The sequence below is a fragment of the Muntiacus reevesi genome, chromosome 9 (genome assembly GCF_963930625.1).
Source record: "Muntiacus reevesi chromosome 9, mMunRee1.1, whole genome shotgun sequence".
NCBI classification, from domain to species: Eukaryota; Metazoa; Chordata; class Mammalia; order Artiodactyla; family Cervidae; genus Muntiacus; species Muntiacus reevesi.
The window spans coordinates 28077651-28100011 of NC_089257.1; the positions used below are offsets into that span (position 1 = coordinate 28077651).

A 22361-nucleotide genomic window follows, 5' to 3' on the forward strand; every position below is an offset into this window, starting at 1 on the left:
CTTTTGGCTGCTCCTCCGTAAACATAAAAAGCTGTTTTACCTCATTTCCCCTCAGGTCTCTGCTCAAACCTCACCTCACAGAAGACTTCCCTGACCACATGATATAAAACAACATTCTTCCTCTGTCCTCTTTCCACATTGCCTGACCCTGTTTTCTTGCTTTGTTTTTCTCCAGAGCACTAATAAACACCTGACATTATTTACTAGCTTGCCTATTAGCCACCAAAATGAAAACTCCATGAGGACAGGGCCTTTACTTCCTTCACTGCTATAACCCCAGAACCCAAAACAGGATCTGGCATATCATAGATAACTCATAAGTAATTACAATCCATGTTCAGTTTCCGGAGAAGGCAATGGCACCCCACTCCAGTACTCTTGCCTGGAAAATCCCATGGGCAGAGGAGCCTGGTAGGCTGCAGTCCATGAGGTCGCTAACAGTCGGAAACGACTGAGCGACTTCCCTTTCACTTTTCACTTTCATGCATTGGAGAAGGAAATGGCAACCCACCCCAGTGTTCCTGCCTGGAGAATCCCAGGGACGGGGGCGCCTGGTGGGCTGCCGTCTATGGGGTCGCACACAGTCAGACACGACTGAAGCGACTTAGCAGCAGCAGCAGCATGTTCAGTTTCAGAAGAGGAATCACCTTTAAGTTACAGCTCAATTATCTCTCAAGCAAATATGTACTGAGTACCTGACCTGATTGCCCGGCATCCTGATAAAGCTTGGAAAATAAAAAAAGAAGGATTAAGCCAGTAGATCAACGCTTTCTTTAAAAAAAAAAAAAAAAAAAAAAGAATACTTTTGAGACTTCTATTAATTCTAGGCATTGTATGAGAGTTTTCAATGTAAATCAGAGATCTAACCAGGCCACTATTCAATGGATGTAATTACTGAAGCCCAAATTAAGAACATTCTCCTTGGGTAGCATTCTCTTATGTCCATAATACTTAAGAAGTAAAACACATTCCAAGTTTTAAAATCAATTAGCAAAAGTTCCGTGAAATATGTTAAATCCCAAGTAAACAAGCCAGTACTTGCACACAGGTAATAAATTACTTAAGATTGAATGAGTGATTTTGCCTTAAGTAGTCACATTATTTTCTTCTCTGTGTTAAAGAACCTGGTAACTGAAAAAATATATATTTTAATATAATAAAAACAGAATTTTTTTAAAACTTGAAAAATATTGTTTTAGTCTTAGGTATTAACTTTTCACAGTTGAGAAACATAAGAACCCTGCTTTGGAAGTTAGGGGGCCCAGATTCCAGTCCTGATTCTGTAAATAACATACGTCAAGACTTTCAGCAAAGCAGATGGAATCCTAGTTTTCCTATTTATGAAACCTAACGTTCTGTGTACTCCTTTTGTTTGTTTTCTGGCATGTGGGATCTCAGTGCCCCAACCAGGGATCAAACCCACACTCCCTACAGTGGCAGCATGGAGTCCTAACCACTGCACCACCAGGGAAGACCCTGTTCTGTGTATTTCTAATATCCTGAGTTAAACTAAATATTTTTATTTCATCTATCACACAATATTTTTTAAATGTTTACTTATTTATTTTTGGCTGTTCTGAGTCTGTATTGTGCACAGGCTTTCTCTAGCTTCATCTTGACGGCTTCATCTAGCTTCATCATGACGGCTTCTCTTGTTGTGGAGCACGGGCTTAGGTGCTTCATGACATGTGGGATCTTCCCGGACTAGGGATCAAACTCGTGTCCCCTGCATTGCAAGGTGGGGTCTTCACCACTGGACCACCAGTAAAGCCCCACACAGTATTCTTTAGTATAAGACCTAGCTTCAAAACAGTAGAGTGCTAACACCCAGTTCACTGAGTTACCTATGCATGGAGAACGCTAACATGTCTGGCCCACTCATACCTATATGTCAGATAAAATAAATTTTTTTTATTTTAGCTAATTGTAGCCTGAGAATTAAAAAACAAAACAAAACCTGAAGCATAAGAATCAGTCTTTATTAAGGAGTTATTTATAGTGAATTTGAAAAAATAATGAACCATGACACAGCTTTGTAACAGCTGTAAAACACACACACAAGCTTTGCAAATGAGCCACAAGATTCCAATCCACCTCTGTAGGTCTGTACTTTACAAATTCCTGAGGCTAACCACATGGTCTCTGTTTCTTTAACTGTAAATGGCGGTGAATAATAACATACACATTCATTACTCTCCAGGCTGTAAGAGTAAATGATAAAGCATCCATATATGCATATACACATGCTTCCCAGGTGGCGGGAGTGGCAAAGAATCCACCTGCCAATGCAGGAGACACTGAAGACACGAGTTCGATCCCTGGGACAGGAAGATCCTCTGGAGTAGGAAATGGCAACCCACTTCAGTATTATTGCCTGGAGAATCCCACGGACAGAGCGGCCTGGCAGGTTACAGCCCATGGGGTCGCAGAGAATCAGACATGACTGAGCACATACAGCACACATATACATATATATATATCATTTACCACAGTACTATGTTTGGCACATGATGTTCAATCGACGCTATTACTACTGCACTTAAAAGATGAGATGTGCATTTAAACAACTTACATTTAATGACTGCCAAGCAATATACTAGGCACTAGAAGACACAGAAATAAAAAGGCATAAGTAAACAAATGAACAAACATTATATAATATAGGGCTTACCTCTAGGAAATGACAGGTGAGTACTGAAAGAAAGAGGAGAAATTATTCAAGGGAAGAAGAGTATTTCAGGAAGAAAACACCACCAAATATAAAGACCTGGAAATATAACTAAGATGATACATTAGACCTTAAGTAATTCTGCATGGTTGTACTACGGACAGGGATTATGAGTCAGACAGGAGCCATATTATAGAAAATCACATGTCAACATAAGAATTTCGCATTTTTCTTCAAGGGAAGGAAGAACATCTGAAGAATTTTAATCAGTGCTAAATGATAACACTTGTATTTTAAAAGAATGGTTTTTAACCAGGGGCGCTCATCAGCATCATCTGGTGGGTTTTTTCACATTATACACTCAACTCTGCCATATACCAGGAGGAGGGAATCACTCTTAGAAGGACAATCTGAGAAGCACTGTGAAGAACACAGGAAGCCTAAAAGTAGGAAAGCCAAGATCCTACTGCAGAAATCTAGGTAAAAAATGATAAAGACAGAAACAACAGTGGCAGTAGTTAAGATATCTGAGAACTCTTGAAAAATAGAACTGACAAGACTTGGCCAACAACCATTTGTGGGGGAAGATGAAGGAACCATGAATGATGGGGAACCACTCTAAGGCTGAACAATCTGAAGGAGTCTGACGGAGGATGCATTAAATTTGAGGTAAGGTGTTCCCCGATAGCTCAGCTGGTAAAGAATTTGCCTGCAATGCAGGAGATCCCAGTTTGATTCCTGGGCTGGGAAAATCCCCTGGAGAAGGGATAGGCTACCCACTACCGTATTCTTGGGCTTTCCTGGTAGCTCAGATGGTAAAGAATCCACCTGCAATGGGGGAGACCTGGGTTCGATCCCTGGGGCAGAAAGATCCCCTGAAGGAGGGCACGGCAATCCACTGCAGTCTTCTTGCCTGGAGAACTCCCATGGACAGAGATGCCTGGTGGGCTGCAGTCCCTGAGGTCACAGAATCGGACACGACTGAGCAATTAAGCACAGCCAGAGGGTGTTCGCAAGAGTGAGTGTGGGAAATACTCAAGACAGTGAACATCCCCACTCGGAACTCAGCCAAGAAAACTGAGCTGACAATTCACAACTGGGGGTTATTACCAGCTGGGCATTTCTGAAGTCACAAAAGTGGATGAAACTGCCCAAAGAATATCCTCCCTGAGAAATGAGCTGAGGAATGAAGTGAGTGGACACTTACTTTTGGAGGACAAAGCAACCAGAAGTCTCCATGGAAAGGGAATAGGCAGTAAGCTAGCCTTGTGACAAACCACAGGAAAAGAGGAAAAGAGTTGTGTGTGACCTGAGGTGGGCAAGCTAGGTATGCAGAGCAGAAGACCAACATGCTTCGAGTGTACTGAGGGAAGGGGAGAGCGCCCGCAGACCCAGTCACTGGAGAGACAGCAGGCAAGGGGCAAACATGAAAAACCTGTGGGCTACAATAAAAAGTTTGGGTTCTATTGCATTTCAAGTGCAATGGAAAACAACTGAAGGATTTTTAAGCAAGGGGGTGACAAATAACACTTAAAAGGTGACTCTAGCTGCTATGTGCTACAAAACTTCCCTCAGCTCCCAAACTAAAACTGAAAACAAAGGAAATCTTAAACTCAAATAGACCTCTTATTGTCATAACAGCCCTCTCATACAAACATTACTATATATAAGTACCCCAAGTTTCACTAAAAACTGCTTTAAAAACAAATGTTAAGGGATGTAGAACTTAGTGAAGTTGGCTACTAACTGATGAGTAATTCCACTGTGATGCCCTTTAGTTTAAAAAAGTGAAAATTTAAAAAAAAAAGTGAAAATAATAAGATGGTTGATCATAAAAGATATCTCCTTTCCTTTGAACCTGACTTTGCAGAATATCATGTGAGAAGACACAGTTCTGTGTTAAAAATAGTAAACTTTTCAGGAGAGTAATGGCTATAATTGGAAAAAAAAAAAAAAAACAGTATAATCACAAATGTTGACAAGGATATGGAGAAACTAGAAGCCTCATACATTGCTGGTTGGAATGTAAAATGGCACATCCACTTTGGAAAAGGCTGGTAGAGCTCCTCAAAATGTGAAACACCGTTATCACATGACCCAACAATTCTACTCCTAGGTAGAATTTTCCTGCCCAAGGAAAATTAAACATGTTTTCATTTAAATACTTCTACACAAATGTTCACAGCAGCAATATTCACAAGGGCCAAAAAGTGACGACAACCCAAATGTCCATCAATCAGGAATAAGCAAAAGTATGCTAAATCGCTTTAGTCATGTCCGCAACTTTGCAACCCTATGGACTGTAGCCTGCCATGCTCCTCTGTCCATGGGATTTTCCAGGCAAGAATACTGGAGTGGGTTGCCATTTCCCTCTCTCCAGGGGAACTTGACGCCCCAGGAATCGAACCTGCGTCTCTTATGTCTCCTGCACTGGCAGGAAGGCTCTGTGCCACTACAACTACCTGGGAAGCCAGCTAAACAATGGAATATTACTCCATTGTAAGCATTTCTAAGTCCTGATACATGCTATAACAGGGATGGCTCTCAAAAACATTATGCTTAGACAAAGAAGCCAAACAGAAAAGAACACTTATTTTATGATTCCATTTATACTAAATGTCCAGGAAAAACAAATCTATAGACATTAAATGAATTAATGGTTGCCTAGGACTCAGGCTGAGAATGGGGAATGAGGTTTCTTTCCAGGGTAATGAAAATGTTCAAACATTAGACTGTGGTGACACTGGTGATATAAATATAGTAAAAATTATTGAACTGTATACTTAATATGGGAGAATTTTATGGTATGTAAATTAAATCTTAATAAAGCTGTTAATTTTTTTTAGAAAGTGTTGGAGGAGTCAAATGGCCTGCAATCACTATCTCTAATGGGAGCTCATCATCTTACAGCTTCTTTGGGCCTTAATTTTTTTTTTCCAGACTATCTCATTACATACATAATTTCTATATACTGCATCACCTTGGCTCTTCAGGGCCCATTAGAGGTAGGTTCTGCAGGAGATTAGAAAGCAGGAGAGAGACGCCTGCGTGTTACCTGTCCATCCCCTCCCTGTATCACAACCATGGTTCCAGTCACGCTGCATCTTTTCACAACTACTGTTCCGTCTGGGCTCCAGTAACTGGTGTCCCTTCACAGGCCTAGAAGTGGCTTCACACTGCCGTTACTCACTCCATGTCTCAATATATATCCCTTTCTGGTTCCCTTAATTCTCTTCCCAACCATACTCCTGAGCCCTTCACCACTGAAGGGGTCTCAAATGAATCATCTAAGAGAAGTGATTTTTCATGCAGGGCCCCGACTGATAATGGGTATAAAGGAGGTACAACTGGTCCTTTGTACCAGTTATTGTTAAATCAAGTGTGATTTCTTGAATTAAGTAAATCTGTTTTAATTTTATATACATCGTTAATGATCTTTACAAAAAAATCCAACTGCGGGTTATATAAATGATACATTTGTTAAATAGAAGGTGTTTCTGTTTTTCACTAAGAAAGTGAAATAAGTAGTGTGGTATTTCCTGCCTAGTGAAGCAGGAGAACATATTCAAAGACCAATCTACCAGTTCCAAATATTATCCACAACAGAGAGAGACAGACTTTGGCATTTGTAACAGATGCCCAAGAGAGACGATGCCAAAGTCAAGGCTACTCAGGGCTTCCGCTTTTTGTTCAGTCGGGGAAAAAAATCGAATGTGACAGTGATGTGGCATGTGGCTGGCTATCTGTGTGGTGGCAAGAGTCGCCAAGACCTGGACTGGACACGACTGCAAAATTCCACCTCATCTTCCTTTTTTATTTCTGTCATCACCTGCATTACTGACTTTTCCTTTGAGCAAAGAAAACATTTCAGGTCCAATTTTTTTCAATCCCCAATATTTTTCTGTAACGTTTTTCTTTTAAAAGAAATAACATCTGTCAAAGCAGATTATTTTGTGATTTGAACTGCTGTAGTGTATTAACAATTGTAATGTCCAGACATTAACATTCATTTAAGAGGCAGACAAAAACAACATGTGGGTCCTGAATGATTCGCTCTCATTTCAGGCTAGGAAGGGATTATTGAATGTGAACACACAGAGCCGGTTACTTATACTATACAATAGAATCCATGTCTCCATGGTTCAAACATGTAAGTACTATGAAGTATTTTTAATTTCTTTATTGTATCTTATTGTTTGTGGCCTAGTCTTTCTCTTACCAAGTTAAATTTCTTCCTTGTTTGAGAAACTATTAGAGCTGAATTCTTAGTCATCATAATTTTGATCACTAATATTAACACAGTCTAGGATTTCTGGCCTTAAGGAAAATCCTTCTGAAGATATACACTTAATTCTAGAGTGTATACATACTTTCTACAGATACACACGATAATTCACACAGGTGGACAGTTTTGTAGACAAACATTTGTACATCTCTGGTTTAGCACAAGAACCTGATAAACAACAGTTCTAAGGAGGGAAAAAGCTTTTCAGGAGAATCAAAATCCAAACTTTTACCTTTCATTTTGATATGATATTATTTCTTCTTTTGCTATAAATTTTTTAACTTTTATTGGAGTATAGTTGGTTTACAATGTTGTGTTAGTTTCAGACATGCCCTATAAATTTCACTAAAAAGTAATCAGAAATTTTTCAGATGCTCAACAGGTTTCCTTAAGGAAATTTCCAGAAATCTGTAAGCCCATTAACCAAAAACTTTTAATAAAACCACTAGTATTTTATACGACTGCAATTGTACAATATTATTTATACTATTTTAAGATTGATTTCAGACACCAAAGTAGAATATTTACATATTGTCTTAAAATATCATACATGTTATGGTTAGGTTAAAAATTTTCAAGCCTTTATCTTTCAGAAATACACTTATGGTTGAAAGAGACACATACATGGCATGAAATTCACTTTGAAATAAAACAAAGTAAATACAAAGTAGGGAGACAAAGTTGGTAGGGACGTATATGAAAGGAGAGTGATCATGTGCTAAAACTGTAGAAGCTGGCTAATAGATACATAGAGATTCATTATAGCTTTTAAATGTGTTTGGTTTAAAATTTTCCATAATAAAAATGCTGCTGTTGTTTGTAGTAGAGAAAAATTAACTTCTACTAATTCATGTTACAGATTCCTGGTCCAAAACAAAGGTGACTACAGAAGAAATTATAATGAACATTGGAGAAAAGGTATACATTTTGAAATAATAGTTTAAAAATAGTTCATAAAATGTTATTCCAGTGTCATAATTTACGAGCTAAAGTAACTTAAAATTTCTTAATAAACATGTCCATTAAACCTGAATAAGAAACTCTTTCCAAAGTATACTTTATAAGGATGCTCAATATTCATAATAAGGTACACAATGTTTGCTGCTGTTGTTTAGTCACTAAGTCACATCAGACTCTTACGAACCCATGGGCTATAGCCCACCAGGCTCCTCTGTCCATGGAATTTCCCAGGCAAGAATACTGGAGTGGGTTGCCATTTCCTTCTCCAGGGGATCTTCCCAACACAGGGATCAAACCCAGGTACTGAACCCATGTCTCCTGTTTGGTAGGCAGATTCTTTACTACTGAGCCACTAGGGAAACCCAAGGTGCACAATGAAAGTGAAACATGCTCAGTCATATCCAACTCTTGGCAACCCGATGGACTATGCAGTCCATGAAATTCTCCAGGCCAGACTACTGGAGTGGGTAGCCTTTCCCTTCTCCAGGAGATCTTCCCAACCCAGGTGTCCCGTATACAGGCAAATTCTTTACCAGCTGAGTCACAAAGAAAGCCCAAGAATACTGGAGTGGGTAGTCCATCCCTTCTCCAGAGGATCTTCCCAATCCAGGAATCGAACCTGGATCTCCTTCCTGCATTGTAGGCAGATTCTTTACCAACTGAGCTATCAGGGAAGCCCCGAGTGCACAAAAGGTGTACACACAATAGGTATGTGCTAATTGGCCGGTATACTAGATCAGCTTAAAAAAAAATACATATAATTTTACTTATTTTTTTGGCTGTGCTGGGTCTTCATTGCTGCATGGGCTGTTCTCTAGTTGTGGCAAGTGGGGGCTACTCTTCAGTTGTAATGAGTTGTTTTCTCGTTGCAGTGGCTTCTCTTGTTGCAGAGCATGGACTCTAAGGGTGCATGGGCCTCAGTAGTTGCAGTTCCCAGACTCTACAGAACAGGCTCAGTAGTTGTGGCACACAGGCTTAGTTGCTCGGCGGCGTGCGGGATCTTCCCAGACCAGGGATTGAACCCATCTCCTGCATTGGCAGGCAGATTCTTATACCGCTGAGCCATCAGGAAAGCCCTAGATTAGCTTTTTTTTTTTTTTTTATCTTAAAGATTTTTTTTTTTTTTATGTGAACCACTTTTAGTCTTTATTGAATTTGTTACAATACTGTTTCCGTTTCATGTTTTGGTTTTTGGCCGCCAGGCATGTGGGTTTTTAGTTCCCCGACCAGGGATTGAACCTGCGCCCCCTGCACTAGGGAGCAAAATCTTAACCACTGGACCGCCAGGGATGTCCCTAGATTAGCTTTTAATAGCAAGTCTGAAACCATCATCTTCTATGCTGTAAGTTAGGATCATTGGGTCCAAACTTGCTCTTGTTAAACAGAAAAAAGTAATACAAAGATACAAACAGCAAAAGACCATCTCTTGTTTTTTTGTATCACCACTGTTCTAATTAAACCCTATCCTTTCAAATGGTTCACACTCTTACTTTGGCACTGTCCAAAAAACTAACTTCAATAACTTAACATCTGTTTAAAAGGGGATAGTACCAGCTGTTCTATCAGATCAACATTCAGTTTGCAGTTTGCTCAATATAAGAAATATTTTAAAATGTTAAGCCATCTAATTTAGACAGATCCAAGCCAAAGTATTTTAGCCTATCCACATTTTTGTGTTTATCATGCTTCACTAGGTCAGACAAATCTTGTTCCAAGTTATTTAAATAGGATCAGTGATCACACAGTAATGAGAATGATGGCATTTAAGTCATACGAAAATTTCATTATTTTATATTTAGTTATACCCTATAGGCCTACAAACATAGGATAAGTTACATGGTCAGGATTCCTAAAGAAACTTAAATTTACAGAGGTCAAATTTAAACTCTGAGATATCAGATAATAACCCAAAGCAGAATGTATTCCAGCATTAACTATACTCTTTATTTAGATCAATATCTACTGAAGACTTATTATGTGACAGATATTTTGGGAAAGGGAGAAGGAAGGGGGGAGGACTAAACAGCTCAACTTGGATTGTCAAGAAACATCCAAGGGTTAATGGAAAGGAGTCAACAATAAACAAGAATACAGAAATATTTACCATCAAGGACTGACAAGGGCTGCAAAGAAACTTAAAGCCGGGTACTGAGCAACACAGTGATAAAGCGGAGGCCAGATGGGGACAGGGGTACTAAGGAGGGGCCTCACAAAGCAACATTTGGAACCGAAAGTGAGGGAGAAAGCCCTATAGACAGATTATCAGAGAGAAGAGTGGTCCTAGTCCAGGAAACAGCCCAAAGACCCCAAGATAAGAGCATTCTTGTTGCTGTTGAAGGAACAAGGAGAAAACAGTATGCTTTTTTCAGAGATAAAAGAGACAGAGGTCAAGGGAGAATCTGTGGTCATGATTCTAGAAAAAAAAAAAAAAAGAAAGAAAAATGAATGCATATGCTAAAACTAGGTCCATGCTCTCCCATTTACCTCTTCAGGTTATATAGTACCTCTATACATTAATGAACACAAGCTTACTACTGAACAAAAAGAAAAAAAAAAAAAAAAAAAAACACCTGATTGCAGAAAGGCCTAGGAAGGAAAAAGCCTAGCTAGACTGGCCCAAGGGAAATCCAGAAACTGTGTAACATCCTGGTAATAAGTCATCTAGCATGTTCCTAAAATTTAGAACAGCAGCAGCAGCAACAAAGCATAAACATTTCACAAAGAAGGAAGACATTTTGTATGTAAGTTTAGCAAAAGAGTAGGCAATATGTTTTTAAACAAAACTTGTAAGTCTCATTTGCGTCACTGGGGTGGGGGGGAACCTCTTATTGAAGTACTGTGTCTCAATGTAAAATACTTCTTTTCAAAAGACTACCAAACATCACTATTTCAATTAGACTGTGATTTAAATCTACACTGCCTTCCTCATTCACCTTCCATTCTTCATAACCCAGTGTTTTCTTGTATCACTTACCAAAATACCAGAAAATTTACAAAGTTATGTTTATTATTTATCATCTGTCTCACTCCACATACCAAGTTTAAAAGTCATCAGAGCAGGGATCTAGGTTTTGTTCACTAGTATACTCCAAGCTCCAAACGCCATGACAGGCGCTCAGTAAACATCTCTAAAATTCCCATATTTTATGTTCAGTTCAGTTCAATTTAGTCACTCAGTCGTGTCTGAATCTTTGCAACCCCACGGACTGCAGCACAACAGGCTTCCCTGTCAATCACCAACTCCCGGAGCTTGCTCAAACTCATGTCCATTGAGTTGGTGATGCCATCCAACCATCTCATTCACTGTCATCCCCTTCTCCTCCTGCCTTCAATCTTTCCCAGCATCAGTCTTCCAATGAGTCAGTTCTTCCCATCGGGTGGCCAAAGTATTGAAGTTTCAGCTTCAGCATCAGTCCTTCCAATGAATATTCAAGACTGATTTCCTTTAGGATGGACTGGTTGGATCTCCTTGCAGTCCAAAGGACTCTCAAGAGTCTTCTCCAACACCACAGTTCAAAAGCATCAACCCTTTGGCGCTCAGCTTTCTTTATAGTCCAACTCTCACATCCATACCTGACTAATGGAAAAACCATAGCTTTGACAAGACAGACCTTTGTCACCAAATTTATGTCTCTGCTTTTTAATAGGTTGTCTAGGTTGGTCATAGCTTTTCTTCCAAGGAGCAAGCATCTTTTAATTTTGTGGCTGCAGTCACCATCTGCAGTGATTTTGGAGCCCCCAAAAATAAAGCCTCTCACTTTCCATTGCTTCCCCATCTATTTGCCATGAAGTGATGGGACCGGATGCCATGATCTTAGTTTTTTGAATGTTGGATTTTAACCCAACTTTTTCCCTCTCGTCTTTCACTTTCATCAAGAGGCTCTTTAGTTCTTCTTCGCTTTCTGCCATAAGGGTGGTATCATCTGCATATCTGAGGTTACTGATATTTCTCCCAGCAATCTTGATTCCAGCTTGTGCTTCATCCAGTACAACATATATCATGATGTACCCTGCATGTAAGTTAAATAAGTAGGGTGACAACATACAGCCTTGACGTACTCCTTTCCCAATTTTGAACCAGTCCATTGTTACATGTCCGAACTAAACACAATCACAGAAAACTAACCAAACTGATCACATGGATCCCAGCCGTGTCTAACTCAATGACACTATGAGCCATGCTGTGTAGGGCAACCGAAGATGGACGGATCATGGTAGAGAGTTCGCACAATATGTGGTCCACTGCAGAAGGGAATGGCAAACCACTCAGCATTCTTCCCTTGAGAACCCCATGAACAGTATGAAAAGACAAACTGGGTGGGGCCACTAAGATTTGGTGGTGAGGGAACACCTTCATGAAGAGATGATTTTTAAACAGAGATAAGAATGGCAAGAGGAGGATGATAAGGTGATAAACATCATTAGCATCACCTAAGAACTAGTTAGAAATGCAAATTATTGGGCTCTACCTCAGATTTACTGATTCAAAAACTCTGGGGTTAGATCCAGCAACTTGTATTTCAACAAGCCCGCTGGGTGATTCTAAAGGACTCTTAAATTTGACAACCACTGATCTAGGGTTAGACTGAGTCAGAAAAGGGAATTAACAGACTTGTTTTGGCCTTAGGACATTTACATGTGCTCTTTCCTCACATCTTAGTGAAATGATACTTCTTCAAGCGTTCTGTACTTGACTGTCAAATTAATCTTATTAAAACTCTTTTTTGGGGCTGATATCATCATCATCATCATCATGCCTATTAAAAATCTGAATTTCAAAGCTCCCTACTGAGCAGTAGAGACCAAACTCCATTGTCTGTCATCAAAAGCCCTCGAAAACCTAGTACTAATACACTGTGGAAGAGTATTACTCTGGTGACCTCTCTAAAGAGGTCTTCTCTGTACTGCACCCAGGACTGCTCTGACCAGTAACCTCCGACAGAAATGATGCCGTGCCAGTTCAAGGACCTCCCCTTAACTAATCTAGTAGATTCCACTCCCTCCCACTTTGGAACACCTGCTCTCAGAAGTGCCTTCTTTCTGCTAATACCTTATGCCATTTACTCAATGTTAACAAAAATTCAGATCAGTCTGGACGCAATACACCTGAAAAATGCTCCCTTAATCCTCTTGAACTCAATATAACTTTTCCCTCGAAGTCTCCCAAACATTTTTATACCTCTTTAAAAAAAAAAAAAAAAACAAGCATTCTGCCTAGGACTATAGTCATTTCTTTCCTTCACTCAGTGTTTTATGTGCACTGACAATGTGCCAGATATTGTTCTAAGTGCTGACAATAATGCTCATATGCTATACACTCTTCTATATGCCAGACACCATTCTAAATGTTTTTCTGTGTTCTCATTCAATCTTCAAAAAAACTTCCTCTTTTCACACAGGGAACTTCAGGAACAGAACAATTAATAGATTTCTTTAAGATCATACTGCAAGTGGTGGAGTCAAAATACAACTCCCTGCCCCAAATTCTGACTTAAGAGCTTATCCTATCAACCATTTTTCTAAACTGCCTTAAACAGATGTGAACAAGACAACTCCCTATTCTCATGGAACATGCATTCTACTAGTGGTGGTTAGTGGTAAGGGGAAGGGCAGCGGTAAGTGATACATACATACATGCTTAGTCGCTCAGTCGTGTCCAACTCTTTGTGACCACATGGACTATAGCCCGCCAGGCTCCTCTGTACATGGGGATTTTCCAGGCAAGAATACTAGAGTGGGCTGCCAAGCCCTCCTCCAGGGGATCGTCCCAATCCAAGAATCAAACCAGGGTCTCCTGCATTGCAGGTGGATTCTTTACCAGCTGTGCTACCAGGGAAGCCAAGTGATACAAATAAATCTACAAAATTACTTCAGAGAGTGGTAATGCAATGGAGAAAATAAAACTCTGTGATATAATACAGTGATGAGAAGTTACTCTACATAGGGCAGTCAGAGAAGATTTTTCTGAGGTGGTAACATCTGGGTGAAGACCTACATGTTCAGAAGTAGCAGTAAAGACCTGTAAAGAAACTCCAGATAAAAAGAACAACCAGTGTGAAATCCCTAAGACACAGATAATCTTAGCACATTTCAGGAATAGAAATAAGGCCCATGTGGCTGAAGGATGGTGGATGGAGTGGAATGATTAGGTTGGAGAATTAGTCGAGGCTCAGATCACTTACGACCTCAGAGGCCACGATAAGGACCGTATTTTCCTGAGTAACATGAGGAGGTTGTAAGCAGGGTAATGACATTACCTGATTTATATGTTGAAATGTTAACTCTGCCTGTTAATAAACTCTATTATAGAAAGGCTAAAGTAGAAACAAGGAGACAGCTCAACTGTCCATGTGGGAACATATATATATGGAGATCAAACCAACAGGATTTACTGAGGGAGTGAATATGAAAGAAATGAATCATAGATGGCTCCAAACTCTTAGGCATGAGCTACAAAGTAAACGGTAGCATTATTTACGGAGGTGGGGAAGATTAAAGGAGAATGTGGTTGGGAGGCTAGGACGATAATCATGTTTTAGATATATTATGTTTGAAATAGTTATTCAATACCCAAATGGTGACAGGGAGATAGCTAGATATGAATCTAGAGATAGAGATTTGAAAATAATTTGAAATATATGGCAACTTCACCAAGGGTGAGTAGGAAGAGAAGAAGGATGGAACGCCAAGCTTCTTAGGCATTTCAGCATTTCAAAGCCAAGTAGACAGAGAGGCAGCAAGTATATGATCTGTAACCTTTCTCAATTACAAGTTTGTGTTTTTTTTTTAATGAAGTATAGTTGATGTATAATGTAAGTTACAGGTGTACAATACAGTGATTCACAGTTTTTAAAGGTTACACTCCATTTATTGGATCACAAGTTCTTTGAGAGGCAGGACAGTGTCTCCTTCGTTTTTGCAGTACCCTGTAGAACTTAGCTTAGTAACAGAAACTCAGAGATGCTCAGTATATTTTAATGAGTGAATAAATTTGCCATTAGACTTCTCAAGCTTTCACTGCAGAAATATACTTGATAAAGGCAACAGTGCCTTGCATATAGTGGGCACACAAATATTTGTTTAATGAAAGAAAGAAAACTCCTGTGTTTTGCTATCCACACATTAGTGCTCACACTGTTCCAGAGAGTATAATAAGGAAAGGAAGAAAGCAAGCAGCAGCCTACACCTCCACACTTCCTACCAATGACAATCACAAATGCCCTAAACCCTTCATTCTGGTCCCGACCACAGAGTAGACAGGGAAGGTGGGGAATGGCACTAGAGACGGCAGCAAGGAACAAAGGGCTTCCAATTCCCACGCTCAGAGTTCTGGTTTTCATGCCACAAATACATATTAACATTAAACAACAATTATATACCAGGCTCAGATGGTAAAGCGCCTGTCTGCAACGCAGGAGACCTGGGTTCGATCTCTGGGTTGGGAAAATCCCCTGGAGAAGGAAATGGCAGCCCACTCCAGTACTCTTGGCCTGGAAAATCCCATGGACGGAGGAGCCGGGTAGGCTACAGTCCATGGGGTCGCAAAGAGTCAGACACGACTGAGCGACTCCACTTTAACTTTCATATGCCAGGCACTAGAGTACCATCTTCCCTGGCGGCTCAGTGGTAAAAAATCCACCTGCAGTGCAGGAGAGGCAAGATACACAGGTTCCCTGGGTTGGGAAGATCCTCTGGAGAAGGAAATGGCAACCCACTCCAGTATTTCTGCCTGGGAAATCCCACGGACAGAGGCCCCTGGTGGGCTACAGCCCATGAGGTCACAAAGAGTCGGACACGACTTAGTGACTAAACAGCAAAAAAGTACGTACCAGGTATAGAGCAGTAGGCAAAACACAGTGTCCCTTAAAGAACTTCCACTCTAAAAAGGAAGGCATCTATTACATAAACTGTATACATGCGCGCTCAGTGGCTTCAGCTGTGTCCGACTCTGTGATCCTATGAACCGCAGCCCAACAGGCTCCTCTGTCCATGGGATTCTCCAGACAAGAATACTGGAGTGGGTTGCCATTTCCTCCTCCAGGGGATCTTCCCAACCCAGAGATCAAACCAGCGTCTTTTCTGTCTCATGCATTGCAGGTGGATTCTTTAGCACTGGGCCACCTGGGAAGCCCCACCTACACAGCATATAGGTATGTAATTACATTTCTGAGAATTTTGCTGAAACATAGTATGCATATACCATTGCACAAAACAACAGGGAGCAGAGGTTGAATGGCAGCAGGTTTCTAACATGAAATACCTTAAGAAGTCAGGTTGGAAGATACAGAAAGGCAGAGAGATAGGCGGAAGGGACAGGGTGTAGGAGAGCTTTAAGATAGAAAGGAATTTAGGATGACCCAAGGAATTTTAAATGGACCAGTAAATGCAGGACCATATACAACACATTTCAGATTTTTTTAAACTTGACCTTAAGGTGTAGGAGTAGCAATGGAAAGGTACTAAGCAAAGGAACAACATGATCAAACTGGTGTATCTGTGTTTTTAAAAACCACTCTGGGACTTCCCTGGTGGTCCAGTAGTTAAGACTCCACGCTCACAATGCAAGGGGTCAGGTTTGATACCTGGTGAGGGAACTGATCCCGCATACTGCAAGAAAGATCCCAAGTGCCACAGCTAAGACCCGGCACAGTCAAAAATTAAATTAAATTAAAATCACTCTGAATTCTATGAACAGAACAAACTGAAGTGAGGGAGGCAGAGCAATGGACTGGAAATCTGGGGTTGGTAGATGAAACTATTACATTTAGAATGGATAAATAACAAGGTCCTACTGTATAGCATAGGGAAGTATATCTCCTAGGATAAACCATAATGGAAAAGAATATTTAAAAAAGAATGGAATGTGTATATGTGTAAACCTGAGTCACCACCCCCTGCTCAGCAGATATCGGCACAGCCTGTAAATCAACCGTGTGCTTGTGCTTAGTTGCATCTGACTTTTTTCAACCCCATGGAGCCCGCCAGGCTCCTCTGTCCATGGGGATTCTCCAGACAAGAGTACTGGAGTGGGTTGCCATGCCCTCCTCCAGGGGATCTTCCCAACCCAGGGATCGAACCCAGGTCTTCCACATTGCAGGCGGATTCTCTACCATCTGAGCCACCAGGGAACCCCAAATCAACTAAACTTCCATTTAAAAAAATAAAGGAATGAACTGAAGGAAGGAAAGGAAAGATTTAAGATTACTTAGTTATCCAAGAGAAAAATAATGGTGGCTTGGATCAGGCTGGAGCAGCAGAAACACAAAGTAGACAATTTCAAGATATTATTTAAGAGATGAAATAGAAGTCAGCAAGGTTTGGTGACAGAGCACTCACAACTCCCGGGTTCTGGCCTGAGCAACTCGATGGACAGAGGCATGGCTGAGAAAGGCTTCACTCGAGAAGCAGAGGTGGGGTGGATAAAGTATGAGCGCATCACTAATGATTCCTGCTACATAGCCAATAAAAGCTCGAAGAGGTAGATGGATGCACAACTAGGTGCTCAGAAGAGGTATGGGCTTTAGATGTACATATGGGCATCTCTAGAGGTGGTATTTTAAGTCATGGGCATGGATGTGATATCCGAGGACAAAGCACAGAATGGACAAGAAATTCTATCAACCCCAAACCCTGAGGAGACATGATGTGGACATTAGAGGAGTTAAAAACTAGTGAAGAACAGGAAAAAGCAGCAGCCCAGAGAGGAAAGAGGACAGTCAGAAAGTACAGTGCTATGGAAATGAAAGGAAGTATGCTTCAATTAGGAAAAAAGACGGACAACAATGATAAAGAACACTGAAATAAGGATATTAATGATGTTCAGGGTTCCAGGCCAGTTATAAACGATCATTAACCCATTACATAGGTAGATTACAGTATTAGCCAATCTAAGCTGTCCAGTTCAGCAATGAAACATGCCCAGGTTTAAATCCCTGCTCCAGTACTTACTTGCTATGTGGCTGTAAGTTTATTAATGTCACTATGTCTCAGTTTCCAATTCTTAAAAAAGAAGGTATAAACAATGCCTACTCAAAAGATTACTTTGAGGATTAAATAGTGTTTGCACTGATCACTTAAAAGCAGTAGCTAGCACAAATCAGTTGTCAGTAACTGACATAACTTACAACATTACAAATTACTTACAACATTGTTTCTATGGGAAATTATGAACAACAGAAGTTTGTTCCAAATAACCTTTCATTACTTTGCGATTGTCTCTACTCCTTACAAATTGTGATCTTTCAGGTCTTATCCCAAAAGCCTTGAGGAAAATGCTAGATTTAAAACTTACTCAAAATGTCCTTGGGCTTCCCCGGTGGCTCAGTGGTAAAGAATCTGCCTGCAATGAGGAGAACCTGGGTTCTATCCCTGGGTCCGGAAGATCCCCTGGAGGAGGGCATGACAACCAACTCCAGTACTCTTGCCTGGAGAATCCCAAGGACAGAGGTGTCTGGCAGGCTATCATCCATAGGGTGGCAAAGAGTCGGACAGATCGAAGGAAGTGAGCATGCACACAAAATGTCCTTAATATAGTAGCTGACCACTTTTGGAGAAGCTAATCATTGTTTTGTTTTTTGGACAATAAAAAGGACGACCTATCACACTCATGACATTCATACTAAAATCAGGATGAATTTATAATTTAGGAAATTCTAAAAACTGGTGGCAAAAAAGACTGTTTCAAGTCAAAAAGGCAAAACAAATACAATTTTATTTTAAAACAAAATATTTCCGTTTAGTCATCTTCTGGTGTATACTCAAATACCAATAAAACATCTATCATAACCATGATGAAACGGCCTGTCTCTTCCTATTCTGTACAAAGACACAAATGTCAGGGAGAGAAAAGGTGCAGGTCTGTAGCTTCCTGATGATCATCTTATATCCAAAAGCATGCAAAGGTATTTAGAGCATCTAAAATAGCCCCACAAAGAATACTTCTAACCGCATGGTGAGAAATAAAGATATATGCTCATTTGGTCCCTAAAACTAAGAGCACAAATAAATGGAAATGTATATATGATCAGGTCTTAGCCCTGAAATTTCCATGTACCCAGCAAGAAATATTTTAGAAACATTCAGAAATCTCTATACACTCTATTTAAAGTGAAATGCTAGAGTTTTCCCATTAGTTCTTTATTTTTCAATTGTTAAACCAATGGAAATGTCTAGTATCTTGTGGAGCTGTTATACCAAGAAAGTGTTATTTCAGAACTCATGAAAAAATGTTTACCATGCTATTTCCTATCAGCTGATGAAAATGTTTCATTTCAGGACCAAGTAAAGACATAAAGTAGGATGTTAGATCCCCTATCAGTAACAACTGAATCTCACTACCATCTGTTAAGCTTCTGAACAGGTTACTGGTACAAGGTGACAGACAGGCTAACTCCTTAGGGATAAGTATCCACATCACATCATCACAACCAGTATTCATTTGCACCTTCAAGAAAAACTGCCACAAGGGGGAACAAAAACATTCAACTGATACATGAATTATGAAACAGCTTTTCAAAATGTTACAAAAAAATATGAACAGTCTTCTGAAAACACACAATATTTAAAGACTTACAGGGCATATTTCAGATTCAGTATTTTTTATATAACTGAAGAGAGCACTCACACAGTTTGAGGAATAAAATGAGGTACAATTAAGAAGTGTGTGTAGCCCTGTACAGATGGCCTGATCCTAACACAAGATGTTAACAAAGCAAGTTCATGGGGGAGGGGGAAAGCCTGCATTTTCTATGCTATAATTTAGCTAACTCCACCCCCAAAATATATTTTAAGAGGGGAGGGGCTGAGCATTTAAGAATCAATCGTTTTCAATAAACAAAATAAATCCCTTTTAGATTATGTGTTCCAAATAAATCTACTTACTGTTTTCAAATGTGTTTGGGAAGTCATTCTTTGTTACTGTGATAAATAACATTTGGAAAATATGACAAGTAGATTTTAGTTTCTTGCCTCAGAAGTATTCTGCTAAAAGAAACAACAGACGTAACTAGATAGCATTTGTTTCATGTACCTAATAAAACAATTGTCATTTAAAACATAAACTATGCTGCATAAACACCTATCATTGTTGTTCACTGAAGAGAAAGTAACTTTAAATTATGGTATACATGCAAAAGCTACTTGTAAAATGATAGTCAAATTACCACCAAAAAAAAAAAAATTAAATAAAAGGGAAAAGTGCCAAACATTTTTCATGAACTCCTTAAACTGTATATAATTCAAAGTTATGACTATTTCTGAGAGGTCTCAGCATTTAATTATCTGGCTCCACATTGGCACATCACATTATTATTTTCTCAACCCCATCTCTTTTAAACAAAGGACCTTAAATTTTCTATGAAAGCATATTTTCCTTTTCTTGAACGAATTTTTTCTCATTCTCTCAACAATCATCCCAAGGTATTATCTAAGACAAAGACCAGTTACTCTTCGCACATACTTTCCAAATCATGAACGTGCAACTTCTACAAAAGAAGAAAACCTAGAATACTGTAATATATATAAAGTAAAAAAAAAAAAGTTCACTTCTGTTGTGACAATAATAAAAAAAATCTGATGAGATCATAAAGCCACGACGCTTCCTGTTGGTAGCTGAGGATGAAGTCATTAGCAACCCAGGATTCCCTGGTCCTCGTAATCCGAAGCTGCACCTACCAGATTTCTGCATTGTTCGGCAGAGGTGGCTTTAAAACACCCCGCTCCCAAATCGTCCAAACCAAACCACGCCTTCCAGTTATCATTCAAATGGACCGTTTCGCAGTGTAGCACCACTACACATTTCCCGCGAGCTTAAACATCTAGTAAGAGTCAACATTTTAGATTCCCTTGGTCATGCTGAAGCAAAGATGAACTCTTGAACCCCACGCTACATAATGAGCCGTGGCTTCAGAAACGAGATGGAGAAGCATGCTTCGGTTCTTCAACCTTTACGGCCTTCACTGACCGCCCCCCACCTCCGGTTTCTTCCCAACTCTTAATCACCCCAAAACACAGAAGGCAAAGAGAGATTCCTTACTTCCTGCTGTTGTTAAGAGGAGGACACCCGAGAATAAGTTTGAACGCATGGAAGAGAAACAGCTTCATCTTGGCCACCACTGCGAACATATGTCACCCAGCCCAGGCGCAGCGTTCGCATCCCCGGGGCCCCCTCCCAGGCCCCACGTCCCCGGGATTCTCCCGCAGCACAGGCCACCCCCTCGCCCCAGGTCCCCCAGTGTCAGGGACTCGGCTCCGCGCCTCTAGCGCTCCCGCCTCCCCCACCCTCACGCTCACCGCCCGGGCCCCCAAGACCACATTGTCCGTCACAATACAATGGAATGTCACTGCCCCGAACTCCTCGGCGCCCCGCTTGGCCCCCCGGCACGAGTCCCGAGTTTCCCTGATCGCGGAGTTCAGCCAGGAACCCAAACTTCACCATGTGAGAGCCCAGGACGCGGAGGTGAAGGGGACCCACGACTCCCGCCCAAGCCTCCCTTTTACCCACGCTCCCCCGCTGCGAATCCCGCATCGGGCGCCCCCACCCACCCCGAAACCACCCCACAGGAGTTACCAGCCGCCTCTCCCGGCACGGTGAGGGCGAGGAGACGAGCAGGGGGGGCTCCCCGCCGACCCGAACCCTCGGGCGGTGCTGCACGGGGGCAAAGGCCCCAAACGCATCCCCGGCCTTTCCCGGCCCGCCAGGACCCCCCGCCGCCCACCCTCCCTACCTGGCCTTGAGGCTGGGGCTGCTACCGCCGCTGCCGCTGCTGCTGGAGGCGGCGGCCGCGGCTCGGGGTTCGTAGGCCCAGGCGGGGGCGGGGGGTGGTGGGGCGGCGGCGCTGGAGGGGGCGGCGGGGGGCGCGGGCGGCGGCGGCGGCGGGTCGGCGAAGCCGGAGGTCGTGTAGTTCCTGTCCATCGTGGGGGCGGCGGAGGGCGGGCGGGCTGCGGTGGGGGCTCCTCTAGGGCCCAGTGCGAGGGGGGCGGGAGGGGAGGGAGGGGGCGGGGGGAGGAAGAGGAGGCGGCGGCGGCGGAGGGAGCTGCCCCCTCACATGGCCGCGGGCGAGCGGGCGGAGGGCGGGCTGGCCGGTCTGTGCCGGGGGAAGCCGGGCCGCGGTGCGCCGCGAGGCCCCAGCTGGGCGTCAGGGGAGCGGCGGCATCCGCGGCCGGGACTCGCGGCGGCGGCGGCGGCGGTGGCTGCGCCCCATGTTGGTGGATTTCCCAGGATGCACCTCCCGCCCCCCCCTCCGCCCCGCGGCCTCGCCCCGCCTCCCCTCGGCGCCCCGCGCTCGCGGCTCGCGGGCCAGAGACGGCCTCCTCCTCCGCTGCCGCCGCCGCCTCTGGAAGGCCAGCCCGGGCGGAGAAGGCTTGAGGCCTGGCCGGCCCAGGCCGGCTCCGGGAGTCGCAGGGGCGGCCTCCAGCCCTAGCCCGCGAGCCGCGGACTTCCCGCCCTCG

General features: G+C 42.1%; 1 protein-coding gene across 4 annotated transcripts in view; it reads right to left on the reverse strand.

Annotated features, from left to right (window-relative positions):
- QSER1 (glutamine and serine rich 1) overlaps window positions 1-21825 on the reverse strand; it is a 78267-nt gene extending 56442 nt beyond the window's left edge. For 2 of the 4 annotated variants that reach the window (XM_065943908.1, XM_065943906.1), the window contains exon 1: window positions 21638-21825. In XM_065943908.1, the coding sequence (XP_065799980.1) occupies window positions 21638-21825 (188 nt within the window). Of the gene's footprint in view, window positions 1-19793; window positions 20309-21637 lie in introns of those variants that run through there. The other 2 variants (XM_065943907.1, XM_065943909.1) reach the window with 2 other exon arrangements.
- Window positions 21826-22361: the final 536 nt, after the last annotated feature.